General features: G+C 41.4%; 1 protein-coding gene across 1 annotated transcript in view; it reads left to right on the top strand.

The window, feature by feature from the left end:
• The first annotated feature begins 703 nt into the window (after positions 1–703).
• The window catches only part of HTRA3 (HtrA serine peptidase 3), a 38,753-nt gene continuing 13,445 nt past the window's right edge, over positions 704–26,011 (top strand). Inside the window, exons 1-6 of the mRNA XM_030565059.1 lie at positions 704–1,731; positions 14,815–14,914; positions 17,785–18,007; positions 19,516–19,710; positions 22,804–22,836; positions 23,492–23,606. Coding sequence (XP_030420919.1) covers positions 1,308–1,731; positions 14,815–14,914; positions 17,785–18,007; positions 19,516–19,710; positions 22,804–22,836; positions 23,492–23,606 — 1,090 coding nt within the window. The 5' untranslated portion in view covers positions 704–1,307. The remainder of the gene's footprint in view (positions 1,732–14,814; positions 14,915–17,784; positions 18,008–19,515; positions 19,711–22,803; positions 22,837–23,491; positions 23,607–26,011) is intronic.

Here is a 26,011-nt window from a genome sequence, read left to right as displayed (position 1 = left end):
GTCAGGAAGTCCTGAGCTGTAATCTAGCTGTGCGACTGAGCTTTTCTGAGGGGTCCGGCAAATCATCTCTCTGTGCCTCAATTTGCTCATCTGTAAAAAGAGGATCATAATACTCACTGCTCTGATAAGAGTGTTATGGGAATTCACAGGACAATGGGGTCTGATCTTGGTTTGTCGTTAGGCCTCACCACAATGAACACAATTAATAATGTTTGTAGTGTGGTTTGAACACATATAATTTGCTATATTTAAGTGTTATTTAATTAAGGCAAAGGTGAGAGGGAAAGAGGAAGAACATGAGGGAAGATGATGCCGTAGGCCACTTCCCTCTCCGATTTCCATGCATGCCAAGACTGAATTGTTCACAGCTAATTTTGGACCATCTGCTTGCGAGTTAATCCCTCATTTTCACACAGTGTAGCTCTGTCCTTCTGCCCACGGGCCCCAGAAACGCTGGGCTCACTCCTGCTTTTCATTCTCTCTCTGTTTACCAACAGTTACTGTGGTGATGCAAACATTAAAAACCGAGCCTCTGTCCCAAAGTAAACTGCAGTCATTTCCCTTTGCACTGAACCCAGCCAGCTTCCTGACCCCAGACATGATGTAGCCCTGTGAGTGTTTGAAGGGAAAGGAGGAGGGTTCTCCACTGAGTAGGTGGGGCCTGAGACTGCTGGCTGAAGCTGAGGTCTGTGCAGCTGGTCCTGCCTGTGCTGCTGCTGACAGGGACGCCTGAGAGGCAGCTGCAGCAGCAGCAGCAGCCACATCCCGCATATAACTGTCTTGCTTAACTTGCTTCTGTCTTCACTGCCTCTTGCAGCTCTTCCTCCTGCAGCGCTCCTGATAACTCCTTCACAGCCACTGCAGACCTGGGGAGATAGAGGCTGTGTGTGCAGACTTTTTGAGGACTAAATCAGCTTTCAGAATCCCAGCCCTGCAAGCTAGTCCCGAAGAGCAGCTGAGCCTTTGCAAGTTTACTCTACGCGAATCGACTGATCCAGCCTTTACTTAGTGACTTCATGTTTTAACCTCTTTCCAGCCTCTGTTTTCTTTCTGCCTACTGCTCCCTTCTGTATTGTGGAGAGCCCCATAACATTAGCAGGGTGCACGAGTCACAGGCTGGGGGCTGTTGAGGAAGATTAACCCTTTCCTTTTCTTGTGTGTGCGCAAAGCCTAACTTTCCCTTTTCTATTATTCCCTCATTGCATTTTAATTGCACATTTTGCCTGTTTTTACCTCCCACCCCACCCCTTGTTATTCCCCTGGATTTGCACATTTTCCTCTCCCTGATTAAAAAAGTGTCACTGGTGATGACAGTTTTTCTGTTGCCAGTTTCGTTCCTGCTGGTGCTAAGTTCTAGCCGGGCCTTTGCAGAGCCCTTTCTGGCCAATGGCAAGTGTCCAGCTCGTTGCGATGTCTCCAAGTGCCCAAGCCCCAGCTGCCCAAGCGGCTATGTCCCCGATCGTTGCAACTGCTGCCTCATCTGCGCTGCGGGAGAAGGTGATTCCTGTGGCCGCAAGGAAGACCCACCGTGTGGGGACAGCCTGGATTGCAAGCACCCCATGGGCAAGCGCTTCGGGAAAGGCGTGTGCCAGTGCAAGCTCAGCTACCAGGTGTGCGGCAGTGATGGCAGGACCTATGACAATGTGTGTCAGCTGAAGGCGGTGAGCCGTAAATCTTTACAACAGGGGTTGCCAGCTGTCATCCAGATCCAGAAAGGCACCTGTGAATCGGGTAAGACCATGCAGGGCACCGCCACATGCATCGTTACCACTGGTAACATTGAGCTGCTGCACTTTCAGCAGGGCCATCTTGGGTGATCGGGACTGCTTAATGTGCTCCACCCAGGAGACAGGATGCAATGGGTGGGGGAAAGGGAGGCGTTTTGTGGGTGAAAATGAATCCCTTAGCTGTTATGCACATCCCACATCAGTTTCCAAGTTAATGAAACATTTAAATTTCAAGTAATCTTGGAGGACTGGATGGCTCAGAGCTGTTGTCAGTTAGACGCCTTACTCAGTTTGGCAACCGAAGAAGATCTAAGCTGTTTGTGGCCTATTGAAATGATCCAGGATGTTCAGGCCTTGTCCATATCAGATCAATCAGACTCACTAATGGGCACTGTGATCTAGTGGTTAGAGCCCTGGATTCAGGAGTACTGTGTTCTATTCCTGCTCTGCTATTGATCTGCTGTGCGACTTTGAGCAAGTCACTCTCCGTGCTTCCGTTTACACCAGTTTAAAATGGAATAACGAGACTTACATTCCTTTGTAAAGCACGCTGAGATCTTTGGATGAAAAGCGATATAAAAGAGTAAGCATAGCATTTTATTAGCAGTATGAAAGCAGCAATAGAAAGGCCAGGACTGCACAGTCAGCATTATCCTTTCACCCTTAAAAATGGTCCTTCCAAGTCAAAATCAGGGCACTGAAATCTTACAGTCTGGGGCATTTCACAATGCCTATATTTGCACAATGAAATGTTTTGACCTGGCATACATCTATAAAAACAAAACAAAACAGCACCTGTGATATCTTACATATAAAGCTGGGCAAGAAGAGACATAACAATAACCAGCCTATCAGGTTCAAGCTAAAATATCACTTATTTTTTGTTTTACTGTAACAATGTACCATAGTCCATCATCCATACAGTAATCCCCACATATCACAGTGCTTTTGTGTATTTTGAAATGGCAAAGATACCAGGATACTATTGTCTGTTCATCTTGTACACTAAATCATATGAACGTTTTAGAATGCAATTTGGTATTATGGTTTTTGCCTGCCCTAAGATATTGTACTATTCCCTGCTCATGTCCAGCTGGATTTACTAACTTCAAAAGATTTCAGTGATCAATTATTGATTTTTAGGTATTAAAATGAATGACTTTTCTGGAAGTGTCAATTTTACTTATTTTTGCAAAAGTTCACAAATTTTCTAGTAAATTATTTAACGACTGATTTTCACATTGTTTCCATCAACATCCCCAAAAACAACAGTGGGTAGGTGTTCTGGCATTTCAAGTGACACATTAGTGCTTCAATAATGGCAGATGAAATATATTAGCAAGGGTTGTAAAACCCATTAGAACTGTGGGCAAACAATTCATTGGAAAGGATGTAGGTAGGGAAAGGGGACTGCCTGTTGGCAGACTCTTATAGCACTTTTCATCTGTAGCTCTCAAAGTGCTTGAGAAAGGAGCTAAATATTGTTATCCCCATTTTATAGATGGGGAAACTGAGACAGAGAAGTGGAGTGACTTGTCCTAGGTTATCTTGCAGGCCAGGGGCAGAGCCAAGAATAAAATACAAAAGTCATAAATCCCAGTCCACAGTACCTTCTACTGAGCCACTTTGCCTCCCTAAAATTTTAAAGTTGTAAAGTGCTTTTATCTAGACATCACATATAAAACCATTAACTCTGACACTTTCAATACTTAGTCTGAACTCATTCATTCAGAACATTTAGAATGTTTAAGCATAAAAATTAGCATTTGGTATTGTATCTAAGGACTTAAGGAATGTTTTGGTTTTGGTGCATGTGGCATTTCTTCATGGCATCCTCCTGTGTTCACTGTAATAGACTCAGGAATTTGGAGCAGTGGGGTAGAGGTTACATTTTTTTCAAGTAACTGTTTTTGTGTTCCTTTAATTTGACAATTTGTTTATGACCTGGGAAAACATCAGCTCCAATGTAACATCTGGTTTAGAGTGAAGTTCTGAATTTTTTTTTAATTCTACAGCTGTGCTGACTGAAGCTCAAAGTGACCAAATGTCTTGCCCAAAAGTCAGACAGAATCAGTGGATGAGGCAGGCGTAGAAATAAATTATGGTTCTTTTAAAAACAGTAACATGCTATGGCTGTCATAAAAGATTGTAAAAAAGTAACTGTTCAAAGTTAAAGTCCTGCTTCTACATTTTCTCTATTTGTGCAGGGAATCTGGCTGCAGGTTGCTCAGAATTTGGAGACACTGACATACTTATAAAGTTGATCCAATTTCTCTCCACCAGATGTATATAAAATGATATCCAGACTAATGATAGCTTTACCAAGTGGCTTAGGCTATACCTTACAGAATATACCATGGCACGGAGGAATAACCTTGGAAGTTCTGCTGCTTTGCTTGTCAGAAGTTTGACATATGTAGGTGAGGTTAGGTAGTCAGTATATTTAGCTAAGATAAGGAGATGAAACACTGACTGTACTTTCTAATGACATATATCTCTGATAAATGTGGTTAGATAAAAATAGGACTGGTGGAAGACAGAGGGAGGAAGAATAATGTCAAAAACAGAAGCCCAGAATGACTGAGTGGGTAAAGAGCACTCATTTTTCTGACCACCTCTGCTCCTTCTTAAGAAAGTAGCATGAAGGACAGTACAGGCTCTTACACTGGGCATGCTGAATCCAAAGAACTGAGTATCATAGATCATTTGTATATACAAACACACCTATAAGCACCAGACTATGATGTCACTATTGTTACTGTGTAATGGCTTGAACCTACGAACATGAACAGCCTTACTCAAGCGAGTAGCCCAAATGACCATGGGACTACTTGCAGAACTTGGGATCAGGCCATAGAACAAGTAAATTGTTACTGATTTAATGCAATGCAAATTCATTTTTTTTCTTTGCAAATCAGCATTTTGCTATAGCTCTTAGTTTTTAAATGAATGTGTTCTATTGTGTTTTCTATCCCAAATGTAAAAAAACAAACCATCCAAAAATATTTTCCTCATTATTTTAATAGCAGCTTAAACCCTCCTGGAAAACAAATGCTTTGCAATCAAAGATGCAAACCCTTACCTTCCATTAAAGTAAACATTTGAAGTTGTAATAACATTACTTATGCTCCCAATAAAGTCAATCAAACTATTCAAATGACTAAAGAATTGAAAGATCAGGCTAAAATTTTGCAGGTGTATCACATATGTTTTGTATTTCTCTTGCCAATTTCTTAACTATTAAAGACATTTGCATGCAACACGTTTTTAAGAGCTCCTTAGAATTCATGTACTGTTAATACAGTGTTCCCTGCATGAAATCATCATTCTCTGCAACATCAGAGTTGGTTTCTGTGTGAACAACCCCATTTCTATGATCTGGGGAACAGTAGAAAGGAACAGGTGAAGTCTTGGAAAAACAAAATCTTCTTGTCATATGAACACATTTAGCAACGAAAATCCAGGTAATAAAATTAGAGAAAATAATTAATACACCATGCAAGTGGAATTACTGTTAATAAATCTATTATATTTCAAAATAGTGTATGTGCTCTGTATACTGAATATCCACACACACATATAATATAGAATATTTCAAAAGTTTCTCATGGGGGTAAGTAGCTTTTTAGGGACTTGATTTAAAGACTATTGAAGTTGATGGAAAGAGTCCCTGTGACTTCAGTCAGCTATGTATCAGGCTTTATGGCATTAAGCTTGCAAAGATTTATGCACAGAGGGACTTTATGCCATGAATAGTCCTGCTGAAGTAAAGGCTACACATGGCATAAAGTTACTCATGTGATTCAGTCTTTGCAGGATCAGAGCCTAAAAAGTTGAGTTGACTACAATGTTTAAATCCTTGAAAAGAGAATCAGAAAAGATGTGACTACAAATCTATCCAGCACAGCTCTGCCTGGGACATTGAGGTTTACCGACTGTTTGCACATGTGTGTAATCTTGAAGTTACAACTTGGTATATAATTACTTTAAATGTTTGAGGAATAAGGCCAAGTGAGAGAAGTACTAGAGTCTTTTTTTTTGTATTGCTGTCATAAGAGCCTCCAAGCAGCCTATGACTGTATATTTTAATAAGGGCAGCCCATTGCAAGCTAGCAACTGGAAACACAAACTCAAAGGGGCACATTCCTTTTTTTTTTTTTTTTTGACTGTTTTTGTTTAGTCTGAGACTGTTTTAAAACATTTGCTTTGAGCTCTTGTGGGGAGAAGGGAAAATATTATTTAGTGACCAAAAGGAAAATATTATTTAGTGACCAAAAGGACATTTAGAATTCGATACTTTATTGTTCTGGTACAGAACATCTAAGGGGAAAGAGACATTTTGATGATTTCTTATTGCTTTTATTGCTTGTGAAAGAAGATCAGGCAGAAAGGCAACGTGAAGCTCTCTCCTTCTGAAGCTAGCTAGGCAGCAAACTGTCCTCAGCTGGAAGGTATCTTTCAGTCCAGCTCCATCCTGCCTTTGTTAACGCAGCTAAAGATTGAGAAAGCCCGTTTCAGTGTTTGTTATAAGAACATAAGAATGGCCATATTGGGTCAGACTAATGGTTCACATAGTCCAGTCTCTTGTCTTTTGACAGTGGCTGGTTCCAGATGTTTCAGAGGGAATGAACAGAACAGGGAAACTACTGAGTGATCGATCCACGTTTTCCAATCCCAGCTTTTGGCAGTCAGAGATTTAGGTCCACCCAGAACATGGGGTTGTGTCCCTGACATCTCAGCTAATAGCCATTGCTGGACCTATCCTCCATGAACGTATCTATTTCTTTTTTGAACCCACATATACTTCTGGCCTTCACAACTTCCTCTGGCAAAGAGTTCCACAGGTTGGCTGTGTGTTGTGTGTAGAAATACTTCCTTGTGTTTGTTTTAAACCTGCTGCCTATTTATTTCATTGGGTGACTCCTGGTTCTTGTGTTATGTGAAGTAGTAAATTACACTTCTTTATTCACTTTCTCCACATCACTCATCATTTTAAAGACTTCTATCATATTGCCCCTTAGTCATCTCTTTTCCAAGTTGAACAGTCCCAGTGTTTATAATCTCTTCTCATATGGATGCTGTTCCATACCCCTAATCATTTTTGTTGCCCTCCTCTGTACTTTTTCCATTTCTTTTCTAGTATATCTTTTTTGAGATGGGTCGACCAGAACCGCACGCAGTATTCAAGATGTGGGCGTACCATGGATTTATTTAGTGGATTATGATATTTGCTGCTCGTCATGCTGTTTTCATTTGTGCATGTTAGACATCTATCTTAATAATATGTTGCCCGAAACATGACATAGTCTTATACTAACCAAGACTTTATGGTCAATGCACAGCTATGCAACTTAATCTTAATTCATTAGAAAAGCTGCCTGGGATACATAATCTTTTTATTTCTTTTTCATTTCTTTCCATGAGCAAATCCAAGCACAACAGGGGCAATGCTTTCCTCCAGTGATCATTTGTTAGGTTGCAGTCCTCTATAAGCCTTAATAATATAGCTAAACACACAAATCTTTTCAATTTTAGACTTTAAATTAATTCTGAACCTGAATTTTTAAAAAAATTAGAAGACCACAAACTCCTACTAAGCACAAAATGGCCTATTTTAATATAATGTATTACCTCCAGAAAGCTAATGAGCCTCATCTTGCTCTCACTCTTATTAATAGGCCAGATCCTCAGCTGGTATAAACTGTTGTATTTCCATTGACTTCAAAGGGGCTATGGCCATTTACTCCAAGTGGAGGATCTGGCTCACTGCCTCCACACTGGTTTAACTATTGACTTCAGCTCAGTTTTCCTGATTTACATGAGGGTTAGTGAGATCAGAATCAAGTCCATCATCTCTGCAGTTTAGCAAATCCACAAGTTATTATAGACTTCAGAATCTAAGATAGTAATAAGATGATAACCATGACACCTACATTTTCAGTGACATAAGATTTAACCCCACAACTCCCAGTGATGTCAAAGAGGATTTTAATGATACCTGTGTGGTTAAATCCCATAAAACTGAAAACTTAGAGCCAGATTTTTTAAAAAGATCTAACAGTGAATTACTCCCACTGAGGCATCTAAACAGAGGGGCAGGATTTTGTGTTCTCAGTGGCAGCGGCTGAGTGCTGAACCCTTGTGAAAATCTATTCACTTAATTTAAATGTCTAATTAGGAGCTAAACTGTTTGGAAAGTCTGGCCCCATGAGCACTTTTGGAAATCTTGTAGACAACTACAGATTCAGACAGTCCAGAAACAGTTCTGTCAAAAGTGCAATACTATGCAATGCCCTTATTTTGATTAACAAATGTATTTGAGCATAAGCTTTTGTGGGCTACTGGGGACCTCCTGCAGGCAAGCCGCTGAAGGCAGCCTGCCTGCCATGCTTGAGGCGGCAAAATACCTAGAGCTGCCCCAAGCATGGCAGGCAGGCTGCCTTTGGCGGCTTGCCTGTGGGAGGTCCGCGGTCCCGCGGATTCGGCGGCTTGCCTGCGGGAGATCTGCTAAAGCCCTGAGACCAGCGGACCTCCCTCAGGCAAGCCGCCGAAGGCAGCCTGCCTGCCGCCCTCGCAGTGACTGGCAGAGCGCCCCCCGTGGCTTGCTGCCCCAGGCATGTGCTTGGCGTGCTGGTGCCTGGAGCCACCCCTGAGCCCACTTCATCAGATGCATAGAATGGAACATATGGTGAGGAGATATATAAGCATACAGAGAATATGAAAAGGTGGGAGTTGCCCACTCTAAGAGGCTAATTAATTCAGATGAGCTATTGGCAGCAGGAGAAAAAAATCCTTTGTAGTGATAATCAAGATGGCCCGTTTGAGACAGTTTGACAAGAAGGTATGAGGATACTTAACATGGGGAAATTAAACACCTGCGGCTGGCCCATGTCAGCTGACTTAGACTCATGGGGCTTGTGCTGCAGGACAGTAAAACTGTGGTGTAGACATTTGGGTGCGGACTGGAGCCTGGGCTCTGTGACTCTTCCCTCTTGTGGGGTCCCAGAACTTGGGCTCCAGTTGGAGCCCAAATGTCTACACTGCAATTTTATAACCCTACAGCTTAAGCCCCATGAACCCAAGTCAGCTGACACAGGCCAGCCATGGGTGTTTAATTGCAGTGTAGACATACCCAATATCTCACTCCTCATTTCCACTTATTTCTGCCACGCACACACTCTCTCTCTCTCTCTTCTTTTATTTTACTTAAGGAAGAGACAAAAATATAAACTCACCATCAGTTGTTGAAGGCTCTAATGTTAATAACTGACTTTTTGGAATCTGTTGTTCCAGCTGGTCCAAATCAAAGCCTCTCAGTACGTGAGCTGCGTATATGTACTGTGTTCTAGGCATCCAGGGCCTCGAGGCAGTCTTCTGCTGCTAATTAATATAAAACATTTCTACAAAGTTATAAATTTTGCTTCTCCAGCCAGTCACAAGGGAGTCACTAGAGTCAGGCTCTGAATCGCCCTCATGGCTGAGTATACTGTCTGCAGTGCTTCTGATATTTGCTGGCCCAGGGAAAGAGGGACAAAGTTGTCTCCAGGCTAGGTGGTGCTCATTGGTACAGGACTGCCCCACCTCATTTTGTCAGTCCCCTTCTATGTTTATGTGACTTTTCCTCCGTTACCCCTCAGTGTTGTCTTCTTCTCTTCCTCTCCTACCATATTTTCCTTCCTCCTCTTCAGTTTATCTTTCCCTCCTCCCCTAGATCAGTGGTGCACAAACTTTTCCAGTTGTGCCCCCACTTAACATGCACGGGATTTGTCATAACCCTCTCCCCTCTAGTACTTCTAATTGAAAACTGTTTTTTTGTTTTTGTTTTTGCAAGGTGGCAGAATGAAAAAATAATTTTTATTACTAAATTTATAAGACCAGCTAAAAGTTATTAGGAAGTAGTAAACACAGAGCATTGCAAACTGCAAATGCAGATTTAAAAAAAAAATTCAAATGAAAACAAATTAACCACTCGTGGACTGTTTGTTAATATCACTTCTCACAGCAGACTTACTAGCACCCCATTCCCACCCTTACTTGTCCGCTGCTGCAGGCAGCAGCATGGCTTTCAGAGCTGGGTGGCTCTGAAGGCAGTGCTGCAACCAGCAGCAGCAGCAGCAGCAGTGCAGAAGAAAGGGTGGGGATGGGGCACTAGTAAGTCTGCTGTGAGAAGTGATATTAATGAAGTTTCTTCCTGCCCCCCAAGAAAACCTCTTATGCTCCCCAACCCCGTGGGAGGCACACTCCCCAATTGGCGCACCACTGCCATAGATCACACCTGGAAAGCTGCTGCTACTCATAATGCTTCCTTAGTGGTCCAGCAGGAGCAGCCATGTGTAAAAGATCCATTGTTTGTGAGACTCACTCTCTTGCTGTGGCTGCTGATTCTGGTGGACTAGGGAAATGCTGCAGACAGGATCCTAGGTGCAGACACAAAGGGTAAATTGGTGCAGTTCTATTGTTTTAAATGGAGCTATGTTGATTTTCATTAGCAGAGATCTGCCCTACAGGGCCACATTTATCATTAGATTACTCTAGTTTTGTGGCAGTTTACATCAACTGAGGTTCTGGCCCTCAGCCTTTCAGAGAACCTATAGGAAGATGTGATAATAATAATATGTCATGTCAGGGCATGTACTGAACTTGTATGTAAATATTTAAACTCTTATAAGTAGATTTCATTGGAACAAGATGTACTATAGAGTCAAGCAAATTGCCTGTGATTTGAAAGTCAAATGAATCCCATGCAGCAGACGTAAAATAAACAGCACTGTACACTGCTTATAGCTGATTGACCTACGTGATCCCTGTTTGCAGAATCCCCTTCGAACAAGGTACTGGAGCAAGTGTATACAGTTAGTTAGAGAGATTGTTCAGAGTGTGTGGGAATGAACATAGAAATAAAAGGCTGCATCTAACTCTGCCAAGTCATTCCATCTATTTACACAGTATCAGATGCGGGAAGGAAACAGACGCAGACAGCTTGGGTGTTCAGGAAAGCGCCGCCGTGAGGCGTGGCAACCTTTTTATTCTTTCAGTTACAGCATCATGCATAGCTTACAGCCTTGTTTACTTGTTTCGCATTGGTGGAGGACTCTTTCTTCCCCTTTTCCCTTCACCCGCTGCATGTAGGCAGAACGTGCTGTACTCTCCTAATCTTGTGATAATATGGAGTCAGCATTCTGTGGCAAAAGGGGGTTTTGCAGGGGGCGGTTTCTGGTGGTTTGCCAGCCAGGACCGATCCCTACAATCATATACATTTAGCTTGCTGAATGTAAGTGTGGTTTCCACTAAAAAACAAATCCTGCTCCAACAAAAGAAAAACCACAGCTGATTGTTACTACTATGGGAGTTCTATGGAGAAATGTCCAATTGTCTTTCAGTTGGCTTAATCTGTGAGAGGTTTCGTTCCTTGGAACACTTCGCTGGTAGTCGTGTTACAATTGTATCCACTCCATACTGAACTCAGATTGCACTAAAAATCTAAGTCATTTTACCCAAGCCATCAGGAGTGAGCTGAGTTGGAGTATGTAGCCCAATGAGGGCTCCTTGTTCTTGTGTCACAAAACAGAAAGAGCAGATGCTCCCAATCTACCATCTCTCTACCATTCCTTATTTTATCATGTTACCTCTTCTTTCTAAGGTAAACAGTCCCAGCCCACTTAGTCTCTCTTCACATTAAAGCATTTCCATGTACCCCATCTTTTCCATCACTCTTTTCTGACCCCCCTCTAATTCTGCCCTAGACTTTTTGAGGAGGGGTGACCAGCCCTGCACCCAGACACTCAGACGCCAGTGCCACCAATTTATATAATGGCACTAAAACAGCTTCCATTTTATTTTCCTTCCCCTTCCCTATACATCCTAACATCCTGTTTGTGTTTTTGGCTGCAGGCTGCACAGTGAGTCCAGGCCTTCATTGAGCTGGCAACAGGAGCTCCCTTTCCTAAGTCGATATAGTTAATTAAAAACCCTGTAAGATGTATGAATGGTTTCATTGTTTCCTCCAGTGATGCATTATTTTGTGTTTGTCAACAATGAACTTTATTAGCCATTGTGTTGCCTATTCACCTACCTTGTTTAGATCCCCAAGATGCATCCTAGTCTTCTCTCTGGACTTCAGTAAACTAAATAACTTGGTGTCATCTGAAAATTTTGCTACTTCACTACTCACCCGCCTTTCCAGTTCATTAACACAAATATTAAACATCACTAGACCTGATAACTGAGGCACCCCATTGTTCACATTTTCCATGCTGAAAATTGTCCATTCAGTTCTCTCTTTGTTTCCTGACATGTTTTGATCTGTGACAATACTTCGACTCTCACCCAACGACTACTTAGCTTCTTTAGTTCCTTCTAATGAGAGACCTTGTCAAAGGCCTTTTGGAAGTCCAAATAAATTATGTAAACTTGTTCTCTTTTATGCACTAGTTTATTGACACATTCAAAGACTTCTAATAGATTAGTGAGATATGATGTCCTTTTGCAAAGCCGTTACTGGTTAGACCATATCATATCATGATCTTCCAGTTGTCATATTATTCTGTTTCTAAAGATTATTTCAATGAATTTATCAGGCACAGATATAAGGCTGGATCACCTCTAGAGCTCACCTTTAAACTTTGGTGCCCAAGATAATCTTTGAATTAAAAACCAGGTAGAATATCAAATATAGGAAAATGTTTTAAATTATTACTGATTCCTTCTCCCATCCCTCTTCCCCCAGCCCCATGTCTCTTCCTCCTCTTCCTCCTCTGTGTCAGCCTCTCTCTCTATTTTTCCTTTATCAGAGGGGTAGCAGTGTTAGTCTGGATCTGTAAAAGTAGCAAAGAATCCTGTGGCACCTTATAGACTAACAGACGTTTTGGAGCATGAGCTTTCATGGGTGAATACCCACTTCCTCAGATGCAAGTGGGTATTCACCCACGAAAGCTCATGCTCCAAAACGTCTGTTAGTCTATAAGGTGCCACAGGATTCTTTGCTATTTTTCCTTTGTTTCTGACTCCCTTTCCCCTCCAGCCTCTTAGTCTCCCTACTCTTATTCTCAGTCTCCTTCTGGATCTATCTCCGTCTCCTTCTTTAAAAGTTAGGTAAGCCGCTGCAGAAAGAAAACAATGTAGATTATGCAGAGAAGTGCTTTATCTGTGCCTCTTGCTTGTCACATTGACTAGGCTAAGAAAAGTCTAATACATTTCAGTAGACTCTTCCATTCGTATAGCATTGTTCCCTGAAGCACTACATAAACGGAGCATATTATGGGGCCAAGTCAACCTTGAGCCTGGGCTGAGTTCAGTGCAGGGACTGAGGAGGAGGCATAAAAGTTCAGACCTAAACAGAATGGGCCTTAACTTCTGTTCTAACAGTGAGAGAATAGGCTGTGTTCCCTTCTCATTCAATCCACATCCTGCAAGTCTCCCTTAGGTATCAGGCGTAATGGAATAAGTTTATGATGTGTAGTGAGTCCATCAACTCCTTCCTATAATGCATGGAACTACAGCCATTGCACCAGATCTGAACTAACCTAGAGATGAAAAGTGCTATGTCTCATTACAAATCCTCCGAGCAATCCGGTACTCTAAGAGTTTATTTTAAATCACCAGACTGTGTACATATGACTACAATTGAGGTAGCCGAAGATATAAAAGAAAGCTGTGATTGATCTTCTGACAGTGTTACAAAACAAGATTAACTCTTTATTGGTTTAAGCACTAAGTTTACATCTACCCTGAAATGACTATACTGTGTTCCAGCGGGGAATGCCTTATTGTACTGATTTCTATGATCTGTTTAGTCTCCACCGTAGTTTGGCTGGGTGGGAAACTAGTCACAATTTTGGTTACAGATGTGAAGTGTGATCTCCTCCTGCTGTTCTGTGAGGAAAATCAGCTCAAACTTTATTCCTATGCTCATGCACATTCCTGCTGATTTAGATCCTGAACCTCCAATGGGATTCATTCTCATGGAATGCCATTGAAGTCATTGGTACTCCCTGCCAGCATAAGGGTCTGTATAAACACTTCCCTTTGCAGGACTGGAGTCTTAGTCATTATGGGAGTGTACAGTTAGAGTCGTTTACAACAGGGCCACCCAGAGGATTCAGGGGGCCTGGGGAAAAGCAATTTTGGGGGCCCCTTCCATAAAAAAAAAAGTTGCAATACTATAGAATACTATATTCTCATGGGGGGCCCTGTGGGGCCTGGGGAAAATTGTCTCACTTGTCCCCCCCAACCCCCCCGGGCGGCCCTGGTTTACAAGCAGCTTCTTTTATGCTAGGAAATTTCAGAAATGTACTATTTGCCATTGCAAAACATTTGCAACAGAGTTTATCATAAAAGTGCTGAGAAACAATTGTCCATGTCTTTTAAGCTTCCTGTACTTTCTTTGGGGCAAGACTATCTACTATTATGTTTGTACAGTGCTACAATGGGCCCCGTTCTCCTTAGACACTACTGTAATAAACATGATCAATTAAATATAACGGTACAGATGTTCCCAAACTGTAATATCAATAATAACACGGAAAGCCAGGTTGGTTGTGGTGTTTATCTCAGAGATATTCCTCCTTTTGCAGAATTTCATATTTTATTCATATTTCTTTTCATAATACTGTCAAACTTATTACTGAATTATAGTAACACATCATAAGGATTCTGGTAGATCTGCTTTCAGTTGGTATTTTCACAGTGAGTTCACATATAAGTTTTTGGGGCAAGGACTGTCATTTATGGTACTTTAGTATAGTGCCTTGCACAGTGGGATCCTGACTTGGATAAGATCTCTAGGTGCTACTGCAATAGAAATTGTAAATAACAATTATGACTAGTTTTGAAAAAAAACAGCCAGACAAGGCCATCACTAAACCTTGTGAATTCCAATTAACCTAGGAAGTTCTTAGCCAAATGATCTTGCCAGTTTCTCAGGCCAAAACAAAACACAAGCAGCTTTTTAAAGTCTCGTAATGGCTTATATGCCTTTCCCTGTCTGGTTGGAAAATGTCCCCATGTGAACTATAGACAAATTTAACTCAACTGATTGGTACAAAGGGTATTTTCTTATTAACATACCCAATTTTTTCTGCTAGTATAGGTCACCAACAGCCCAACAGCCCAAGATACAAGTTTAACTTCATTGCAGACGTGGTGGAAAAGATTGCGCCCGCAGTTGTACACATTGAAATTTTCCTGAGGTAACTTTTTTTGACTGTGTGTGTTCTAATTGTATTGTTTAGAAGCATGCAACACATGCTTGTTCTGCCTTTTGAAACCAAGCAGCCTAGTAGCAGACTAGCGCTCTGACTGAAGCCTGTAACTGTTAACGTTTTCTTAGAAACCAGCAATCTCCTGTGGTCAGACAAAGATAAACAAAACCAAAGTATTGCAGGAGTGTTTTTTCAAATGATGTCTCAATCTCCCTGGAGCAGTGATGCCCAGTGTTAATTCAGCTACGCTTGCATGTAGGAAAGAATCCTGGTATTAAGTGATAGTGCAAATGGATACTAAATGATAGTATTAGCAGTACCTAGCTACTTATACTGCTTAACATCTTCACAATACTGTACATATGTTAACTATTCTCAGAACCTTTGGCTAGGTGAAGTATTATATAGAATAAAATGAAGCTATCTTACATGTTTTTGAGATTCATTCAATCTTGATTTGGACAGAATGTAAAATACGAACCACTCCAGTAAAAAAAAATGTACATAAAAAGCTAAGCTAGAAAAAAGCTGCTTAAGGTGAGAACTTAGAGAACCTCACTCTGTTTACTTCATCCATGAGAAGGTTAAGAGGCAGGAGCTGTAAGTACCTAACTGGGGAAAAGATATCTGATAGCAGAGGACGCTTGAATCTATTTGACAAATGCATGATAAGAGCCAATGCATGGAAGCTGAAGCTCGATAAATTCAAATAAGAAGCACGGTGCAGTTTTTTAACAGGTAAGGGAATGAACAATTGGAACAACTTACCTGGGGATCTGGGGGTTTCTCCATCACTTGACATCTTAAATTAAGTTTGGATATCTTTCCAAAAGATCTGCTGCAGTTCAAAGAGAAGTTACAGGCTTGATGCAGGAATCATTTGGTGAACTTCTATGATCTGTGGCATGTGGGAGGTCCAACTCAATTATTCTGCCTGTAAAATCTATGAATCTATTAATAGTTTGCAAAAACTTTAAAACCCAAGACCTGTTTGCTCTCTCTGTGTATATTATAACTCCATTCTCCTTTCCAGAAAAGAAAACATTTGCCCCAGAGTCCTTGCAAAAACTCGGATCAGATTAACTCCTCATCCCTCAGTGATGTGCTTTGTATTGGGCACTGATTGTGTCCCAGGGCTGGCTGCACTTCAGTGTTGCTGTATGTACCCTGGGCTTCAAATAATTTCACAGACTGGACTGCATCTTACCAGGGAGATTGATTCCTGGATCAGCTCCCCTCCCGTTTGCTATCACTGAAACCATCTCCCTTCCTGTTTGCATAAAACACCTATAGCAATGGCAGCAATTGCTGACAAGGACGAGTCATACTTAGAAAAAATCCTAATATATTTGTAACTGTCTTCAGTGCAATAAGTGTTTCTTCAGTTTTCTAAATCACACCATTTGCTTGTGCTTTTCATTTTGTCTCCCCTTTCTATCTCTTCTTTCCCCTTCTCAACCTCTGCCTTCCTCTGAAAATGCTTTTGTGCCCCCGCTCCACTTTCCTATCCATGAGTTCCTGCTGCCAGTTCCTCCTCTTTCTTGCACAAGCTGCCTCTCCGCCTGGGGCCTTTCTCCCTTGTTCCCTGGTTCCTCACTCCTACCAGAGGCTCCAGTCCCATTCGTAGTTCCCTCTGGTGTCTGGAAGCTCTTGTTTCCTGCCTTCATTCTCCTCTCACATAGCAGCAGTGATGAGTGGAGTCAGACGGGCCCATTCCTTCCCCTTTATTCCAGCTACCTTTACTGGCATCCAGGCACCTTCTTTGCAATGTAAATTACAGAGACCTGTAAAAGTAGCTGAAAACAAAGATGCAAAAGGACCATGTGACCTTCCAGCTCTTTGCAAGCCTCTAGCAAAGTGCTCCACGGTCCAACATTTCAGAATCCCTGGCATGACATTCATTAGAGCTGGTCTAACAATGAACATAACATAAGAACGTAAGAACGGCCATACTGGGTCAGACCAAAGGTCCATTTAGCCCAGTATCTATCTACCGACAGAGGCCAATGCCAGGTTCCCCAGGGAGTGAACCTAACAGGTAATGATCAAGTGATCTCTCTCCTGCCATCCATCTCCACCATCTGACAAACAGAGGCTAGGGACACCATTCCTTACTCATCCTGGCTAATAGCCATTAATGGACTTAACCTCCATAAATTTGTCCAGTTCTCTTTTAAATGCTGTTCTAGTCCTAGCCTTCACAACTTCCTCAGGCAAGGAGTTCCACTGTGTGCTGTGTGAAGAAGAATTTCCTTTTATTTGTTTTAAACCTGCTGCCTATTAATTTCATTTGGTGACCCCTAGTTCATGTATTATGGGAATAAGTAAATAACTTTTCCTTATCTACTTTCTCCACATCACTCATAATTTTATATACCTCTGTCATATCCCCCCTTAGTCTCCTCTTTTCCAGGCTGAAAAGTCCTAGCCCCTTTAATGTCTCCTCATATGGGACCGTCCTCAAACCCCTAATCATTTTAGTTGCCCTTCTCTGAACCTTTTCCAGTGCCAGTATATCTTCTTTGAGATGAGGTGACCGCATCTGTACGCAGTATTCAAGATGTGGGCGTACCATCAGTTTATATAAGGGCAATAATATATTCTCCATCTCATTCTCTATCCCCTTTGGATCCACATTTTTGTGAAAATGTTGTCTCTCTTTGTCAAGGTTTTAAAATTCAGTATTTTTTTACTAGATCTAACATCAATGATAAAGTGCTTTGGGATTCTTCAGCGTGAAAGGTGATATATATGTATGAGTTGTTACAAACCGTAGTAAGCCTCATTAAATAATAATATTATTATTCCCCACAAGCTATTTAATTTATGAGATATTTTGTTGTTTGCTTCTGGTACAGACATCCTCTCTTTGGCCGAAATGTCCCCTTGTCCAGTGGATCTGGGTTTATAATGTCAGACTCAGGTTTAATTGTTACCAATGCCCATGTGGTGTCAAGCAGCAATGCTGTATCAGGGCGACAACAATTAAAAGTGCAGCTACAGAATGGAGATACCTATGAAGCAACAATCAAAGACATTGACAAGAAGTCTGATATAGCAACAATAAAGATTCATCCTAAAGTAAGTAATCTAAAGGGTTAAATGAATCAGACTGGTTGCCTCCGCTCAGTTGTGTTTTAGGCACAGCCTTGTTTGCTGGAACATATTCTTAAGAATTCTCTAGAAACATATGTGGAATTGTTCATTATTAATGTCATGCAAATTTCACAGTGCAAATGAACCTAAGATATTTTTAATAGCAAGACATCGTCTTCACATTTCTTTGCTCCAGTCAGGAATTAGCAGCCAGAGAGACTGCAAAATAAGCAAACGGCTTTCCAGATGAGCAGATCTTGTTAATATGATACAATCAGCTAAAAGGGGGGGAAAGAAGTTCCCATTTCAATGACTAAACAGAGAGTAAAATCAAGGGCCCAGAACTAGTGATTTCAATGCAGTGCTCTGATTATATCACTGAAGATCTGGCTCAAAATATGGAATGTTACTAACAGTGGAACGTCACAATGATCTTTAATAAAAGTCTGGTTCTTCCAGTATTTAGACCAGAAATAGTTCAACTGGGCAGGAATTGAACAAACTGCCTCATGGAAACTTATTTTAATTGTTGCCTGGGAATACTATATCTCTCATTCAGTAGTATTTACTAGTCAATGTGAAGCCTAATATAAATTGCAGATGAAATGTAAGGAATGGACTGCAGCTGTAGGCCTGGGAAATTTCACATCTTGTTAATAAATTATTTCACCGTTTCTGGTATGGAAGTACTGATTAAAAGAAAGATGTGGATGCTGCATATTGGAAAACATAACTGGAGATGTGTGTGTGACTGTGGTTGAAGAAAAAAGTCCTTTTGATGTTGGGAGAGGACAGGATATTTGAAGTGAACATCCTCTCTCTCAAAAATCATCTGCTTTATTGGGACAGCTTAATACTTGTAGTTAAAGGTGCCACCCTGCCAGAGATGCACAAGAGGGGAACATTGGCCAAAGGGGAAGAGTCAGCCTGCCGAGAGCAGAATATGTGATGTGGTTGTACAGAGGGGAACCTGCCATAGTACACAAGAGTCCCCTAGCAGGTACTCATAGCTTACATACAGCCAGGCTCTCCCACATTTACTCACACAAGGTGATACCTTACTACACAAATAATCCCATTGATTTCAGTGGTGCTACTTGGGCAGTAAGATACTGCACAATGTAAGTAAGGATGGCAGAATCTGGCTTGTGATGGGTTGCACACCATGACAATGGTGATCCCATGGAAAATGGGTTTGTCCCAGAATGCCGTTGGGGCTTATTCTGCCATCTACAATAATTGCAAGGCAGCTCTATTAGCACTGAGCACTTTTCTTCTGAAGACAGTAGCAGGAAGCAGTGACCTGCAATGCATTGAGCTGGCCTGAGTTGTGGTATCCTGACTTACGATGACAGAATTGCTCTTTCACTGGACATAGGTGGCAGCATATCCTTCTGGCTGGTAGATAGGATTTGGTCCTTACATTTCATTTTGATTGACCAGCCATTAACTGACAGTAATTCTTTGTTTTCTTTCTGTTTTTATTTTAAAAGAAAAAACTGCCTGTATTATTACTGGGCCACTCGGCTGATCTGCGTCCTGGGGAGTTTGTTGTGGCTATTGGGAGCCCCTTTGCCTTGCAGAACACTGTGACAACAGGTATTGTCAGCACTGCTCAGCGAGATGGAAAGGAGCTAGGCCTGAGGGACTCGGATATGGATTACATTCAGACAGATGCCATTATCAACGTAAGTACTGGGTAGTTGAGGAGTTCAGAAACTCACCAGGTTTATAGTCCTGGAACCTTGAATTCCACCCGTGATGCAGGGAATAATTGCCCTGTTAGAGGAATTCAGCTGAATAAAAGGGACTTCTTATAAAATAAATTATGCTCTCTTCATGCATGACAGATAGATTATTCTCTGTCTGTGGGTTAGATTCTGACCTTAGCCCTGAGGAAGAGAAGGTGCCCCACCCCAGCAATGGTCCTGAGAGGCATTGTGAATGAGAGGCACCCCTTGGAGTTACATTCCCCCCGTTTGTGCCTTATTCCAGGGAGCATATGTGCAATGACTAGGATGACCAGATGTCCGGATTTAATAGGGACAGTCCCAATTTTAGGGTCTTTTTCTCATTTAGGCTCTTATTACCCTCCACCCCCTGTCCCCATTTTTCACATTTGCTGTCTGGTCACCCTAGCAATGACATATGACTGTTATAGACCAGTAATGAATTATCATGCTCCTGTCTGTGCTGGCGTGGCTACTCTGACATGCAAGTTGTGAGAGTGGAGGCAAAGCTCCATTCTCTACCCAGGGAAAGAATAAATGGGTGAGTAACACCACGTACCTGATTGTGCCCAGTTTTAAGGTTCAGGGGTCCCACACAGGGACTTAAGGAGAAGTTCCGACTCACTTGTTCTGCCATATAGTCCAAATGAAAATCTAGCCCTAAATCACTGTAACAGCCTGAGACTCCAATCAGGATTGAGGCCCCATTGTGTTACGTGCTGTACAGACACATACGAAAGCACAGTTGCTACTCATATGAGGGGCTACAAAGGATGACCGAAAAAGACTAAATTATGCCCTCAGATACTTGCGTGCAACTTCTAGTGAGTTTAAAACGAAATGACAACTAAAGTCTGCCAAAACTTTAAAACAAAAACATTCCCAGAAATATGTATTCACTAAATTCAGACAATGTGCTCCGCAGAGTAAATTAATAATATTTAGCCTTTTACACATACAAAACGCCCTTTCTAAATATTCATTATTTCTGACAACACCCTTTTGAGGTGGTTGTATCAAAGAATCTGGTTTATACACTGGGAAACAAATGTAGATGAGGTTGAGGGTGACATTTAACAGCCTAAGTCTCATGAAATCCTGCAGCATGTGCTAAAAAGAGAGGAAATAGACTTGAACAATGCCTCCTGTGATTTGAAGGCCATTGTGAGTGAGAACAATGTAGAGAGAGAAAAGTCTTAGTGTCTGGACATAGATCATCGCATCAACATTTATTTATCCTTTGAGTTATTTTTACAGTCCTCAATAAAAAAAATTAAAATAGCAAAAAAAAAACCAAAAAAACCCAACTTCTAAATCACGGAGGCACTTTAAAGGCTGTATTTGAAGGGACAAACAGCAAGTTGGTGGCAGAGCCAGGATTAGAACAGGACTTTCTTGACTTCAAATCGGTGAACATTACTCCAAACCTGTGCATGAGGCCACCTCTGCCCCCAAAAGCTTCTGATTCAGTTCAGACACAGACAGCAAAGTTCAATACATAATATAAGAGCAAAGGTGATATTATAGTAGGCAGGGCTTAAATTCTCATAGAGTATTTCCTGGAGTCCCCCCACTGACTTCCCCCCAAGCATGCTATGGAAACTCCAGGGGGATTGAAAATATTTACTGGAGCTCCACTCTGGACTACTCCAGCTGAATGTAGGCCCTGAGAGTTGTGAAGAAAGGAAAAGACTGGAAAAAGCGACATTTTGAGCTGTTCTTCCAATCAAGAACATGGGGTATGAAGATGGTCTCAGGCCTGGAGAAGCAGTAAGCTTAGTTAATTCACTAAGCATAGGAAGAGTCTGATAGTTGCTCTATTCAGACGCATTCCTCCTGCTCAGCCAAGACACTTTAGCAAGAATGTGTAGCTGCCTTGTGAAAGGGCAGGACTGACAAAAGAGGGAATGGGGCAATACTCTACTAAGAGGGAATGGGCAATACTCTACTAAACTGAACTATATTGTATCTGTACACATGGGTTTTTTACCATCAAATTATTCTAGCACAGGACAGCAAGTGAAAGGTGACTCTCGTTCTCTGTTATTGTGGAAGTTTTTGCATGAAAAAGCTGCTTTCATGGCTCAGTTTTCCACAGTCAGAAATAATTCAGATCTGTTACAAATGATTACTTGAAAAAGATACACCATGAAATTAATAAAAATCAAAGTAGATTTTGTGTTTTATTTTTCTGAGAATAAACAGCACTTTGCCCAGTGCAAACAACAGGTAAACTCTTAGAAGGCTTGTACTGATATTATTCATCCATTGCTTGTTTATTTTGACTAGTAGCTTGCTGCTCTTGGCTCTTTGATAAACTGACCCAAAAAGTTGTCCCAAATCAAAAACAAATGTGTGCTGGCAACAAGTAGATAGGCAAGTGACCTCTACACATCCCACTTCCTGCAGCTCTCTGCTTTTTGGGTTTTTTCCTTGAAAGTCTTCAGATACTGGGAAACCTCAAAACTGCTTAGTTAAACAGTTGCCACGTTTCCCCCCAGAGCTAGCTGCATATCCATAATTAGTAAAGCAGGGTCTGTGTCTCCTTGTCTACCTCACAAGGAGGAGACGCAGTGAGGCTTAATTAATGTTGGCCAAGTTCTTTGTGCTCCTTGGGAAAGTAGCTGACAGTATCCCAACCCAATGTGCTGATTGACAGGTCTAGGTTTTATTTAAAAATATTGGTTTATTAACATTCTCCTGAGAAGTAATTTGCTAAACATGGATTAAATGTTTCCCAACCTTTTTGCAGCAATACCTATGAGAATAAAAATATGGTTTTACATTTTAGAGACTTTCTTTAACATTTCCCTAATACTAATCCCAGTTTAGAATCTGATCCTGCAAAGAAGCAATTATAATCAGGTTCACCACTTGGATTCCTGTGCAGGATCAGGCCCTTTGATTCTCAGTTCTCTATGGTAGGGATTGTGTCCTTCAGTGCAGTGCCTAGCTCACTCTCGGGTGCTAATAAATAACAGGATCTGAAGTGTGATTTTCCTTTCCTGCCATAAAATAACTATTTAACATATTCTGCCATTATATTTACAGTATGGAAACTCAGGAGGACCTCTAGTTAATTTGGTAAGAACAGATCGATTTTTTTTTCCTTTACAGAACTGGCTTACTTATCTCTTATGTTCTCAGTGAAGGTGGAATGTCCAATATATTATACACATGCACAAATCTTACATCATTGAAGGGACATGTCTTCAAGAAAAATCACTAATGGCTAAATTGTCAGATAATGGCATAAAAGCTATGCCTATGAAAAACATCTATATGTGTCCAGTGTGGCTGCAGACTCTCCATTTGCTAATGCAAATCTGGTAATTGCACATCTAACTGTATACGCAGAAAGACATGTATCTGAGGTGCGTACAAATGCCCATTTTCTGCTTGGAAAATGGGCAAGTGCCCCTTTTTTTGCACAAAGAACTTAGCATTAAGGTCTGAAAATGTGTCACTAGAAGACAAGTAAAGAAAAACAATTTGATTCAAGGTGAAGAATAATTTTATCGTTATTTATTATATCACCAATACCATATTTTGGATACCTTTCTCAAAACCCATGAAAACAATGATAATAGGAAAGAATAGCTTCCCCAGTAAGTCATTGCTCTACTTCTCCAGAAGGTAACTGACCTCAACTTCCTTATTTGAAAAATTAAGCCTTAAGCAGGGGGATTAACCTCGTAGTCCTTTAGAGACAATTTCATTGACTGTCTTCTTTCCACAGGATGGTGAAGTGATTGGAATAAACACTTTAAAGGTTACTGCTGGAATTTCCTTTGCTATTCCTTCTGATCGCATCTCTCAGTTCCTCACAGAGTCACATGACAAACAAAATAAAGGTAAATTCTTCAAGCAACGCTGGCTAGAAAAAATATTGTTCTAAATGATACTGCAAACTCGTATTTTAGTAGTTTGGTCTGTGTTAACCAAAATAGAAATACAGTGGCTGATTGCAATATCCAGCATATCTATTGTATTGATGTGGCTCCATGACTATAATACCTCACAATATCTAATGCATTTATCCTCACTAGTCCCCTGTGAGGTATATATTATCCCTTTTTATATATAGTGAACCGGGCAAAGAGAAACTAAGCAACTTGCAAAAGATCAGTCAGGTCACATGTGGTAGAGCAGAGAACTGAACCTGCAGCTCCTGGGTCTCACGCAAGCATGTAATCATTGCATCATTCTTCCTTTTTGTTAGGCTACTCTACTGTACTCTGTATTATAGAATAGCACCATGCCAGCAGTAATGTTGAAAGACAATAAAATTAGTTCATAAAGAACCTTTCATCCTGAAGTATAATTTATAAATTATATCCCTATGGAAACACATAATAATGTTATAATAACTAAAAGAATGAAACATTTTTTTACATTTTTCTTAATTAGTACCCAGTTCTGAGAGGCAACTAACAAGCTTCACAACAGGAGGAAACGAAATGTTGACTAAGAAACCCTGCTGTATTCCCATTAAAAGTTCCATAAGATCTTTAATAGCCACAAATGGTTGACAGGACAGAAGTGAGGCTCGGATCACTATATAAATAACTTACAAAACACATTTAATTAATTAGGAGGTGCTCTGGAATGCATTTATCTTAAGAGATCTTTTTGTTTTTATAAATGTGTTATTTGAAAATACAGTCTGGATTTTGGCTGTAAATTATCTGGTTCAAGAACTGCGTAATTCGTACACATTCAGTTGGCAGTGTGACAGAATGGACAGCTACAGCTCTTGGACACTCTCAGGTGTGAAATTGGAAGATGGGGACTGTCAGTGAAAGGCCACCAGGATGCAGGTCATGGTTTCTGTTGGTGTTTAAACTGATAAGGACAAATGCTACCCACCTGCCCCAATGGGTGGGGGAACTTGATATGGACGGCAGTGAAGGGGAACAGTCCCAGCACCGAGGGAGGGAGACAGTCACTTAGGGACAGTAGGTAGCTCCTCCTCCTGGGCGTCTGTGGCACCAATTGGCCAGCTGGTGGGGAGGGCTGCTGATTGGCTAGCATTCACCAGCATTTAACAGGGTACGTGGAGCCTCTTTTTGCTCCTGGAACCAATTAAATGCCTGGTACAGGAGAGTATGGGTGATGCGCAGGTAGCACCTCTCCTTTGTATTAAAGTTTAATAAAAGTTGGGGCCTTCTGCTTATTTCCATGCACGTGCCTGTCCTCATTTTGCTGCTGTGTCTGCATCAAATCACAGGAAGGCTGCGCACAGCTGAGGGAAGGAGTGTTGGCTTACAGCCTGAGAGAGATTGTGGAGTCATTGTATATGGGGATTTGGGATTGAAGACAGCTTCTTGGAAGTAAAAGTGGTATTCGATTATTCATAAACCTAGAAACCCAAAGAATAGACAGTATCTCACATATAAGACTCAGAGGGAAATTCACCAGAAAGGGTGAGAGTTGTAGATGAACCAGCTTAACTTGAGGTACACTTCGGAACAGCTTGTGCTTAACCTTAATCAAGGAGGATTTCCCTCCTCCTCTTTTTCAAGGGACAGTGACAACCCCCACTGCAGATTACCCGAAGGAGACAGGGAGCAGGCAGTGTGGGGGATAAGATCCAAACACCCTGGACACACTGGGTAGCTTTGGGAGGGATAATGCCACTACACCCTATTCATAAATGATTTCTATTTGCATGGGCTCCACTATTGGTGTGATGATGATTGATGATTATTGGTATTGGGGTAGCAGCTAGGCACCCCAGTCAGGGCCCACAAACCCATTGTGCTAGGTGCTGTACAAACACAGAACAGAAAGATTACTCCTGCCCCCCAAGAGCTTACAGTTTAAGTACCCCAATTACTGTCAAATGTGCTTCCCCACACTGGACATATCTGCTGGTCTTCAGGCTCCTATCTCTAACTGTGTCTGACACCTCATGCTGAATGAGTTTTTGCCATTTCAGACTCAACATGGCGAAAACTGACCTACTAATATTTCAGTCCAAACCTTCCTCCCTACCTCCAGTCCAATTCATAACTTTATCATCTTCCCTATCCCCCAAATCCATAACTTAAGGGTTATCTTTCATTCCTCCCTGTTCTTTTCTCAGCGCATCCAGCTGGTATCCAAGTGGGGTCACTTCTCTAAAACCCGCCCCTTTCTTTGTGTACTGACTGCCAAATTGTTTGTCCATGTCCATATCCTCTCCCAACATGACTGCTGCAAGCATCTCTTATTGGGTCTCTTCCCTAGTAACCTGCCCCACCTTCTCGTGCCTGTC

This window comes from Gopherus evgoodei, chromosome 5 (assembly GCF_007399415.2).
Source record: "Gopherus evgoodei ecotype Sinaloan lineage chromosome 5, rGopEvg1_v1.p, whole genome shotgun sequence".
Taxonomy (NCBI): Eukaryota; Metazoa; Chordata; order Testudines; family Testudinidae; genus Gopherus; species Gopherus evgoodei.
This window is presented reverse-complemented; position numbering and strand designations above follow the sequence as displayed.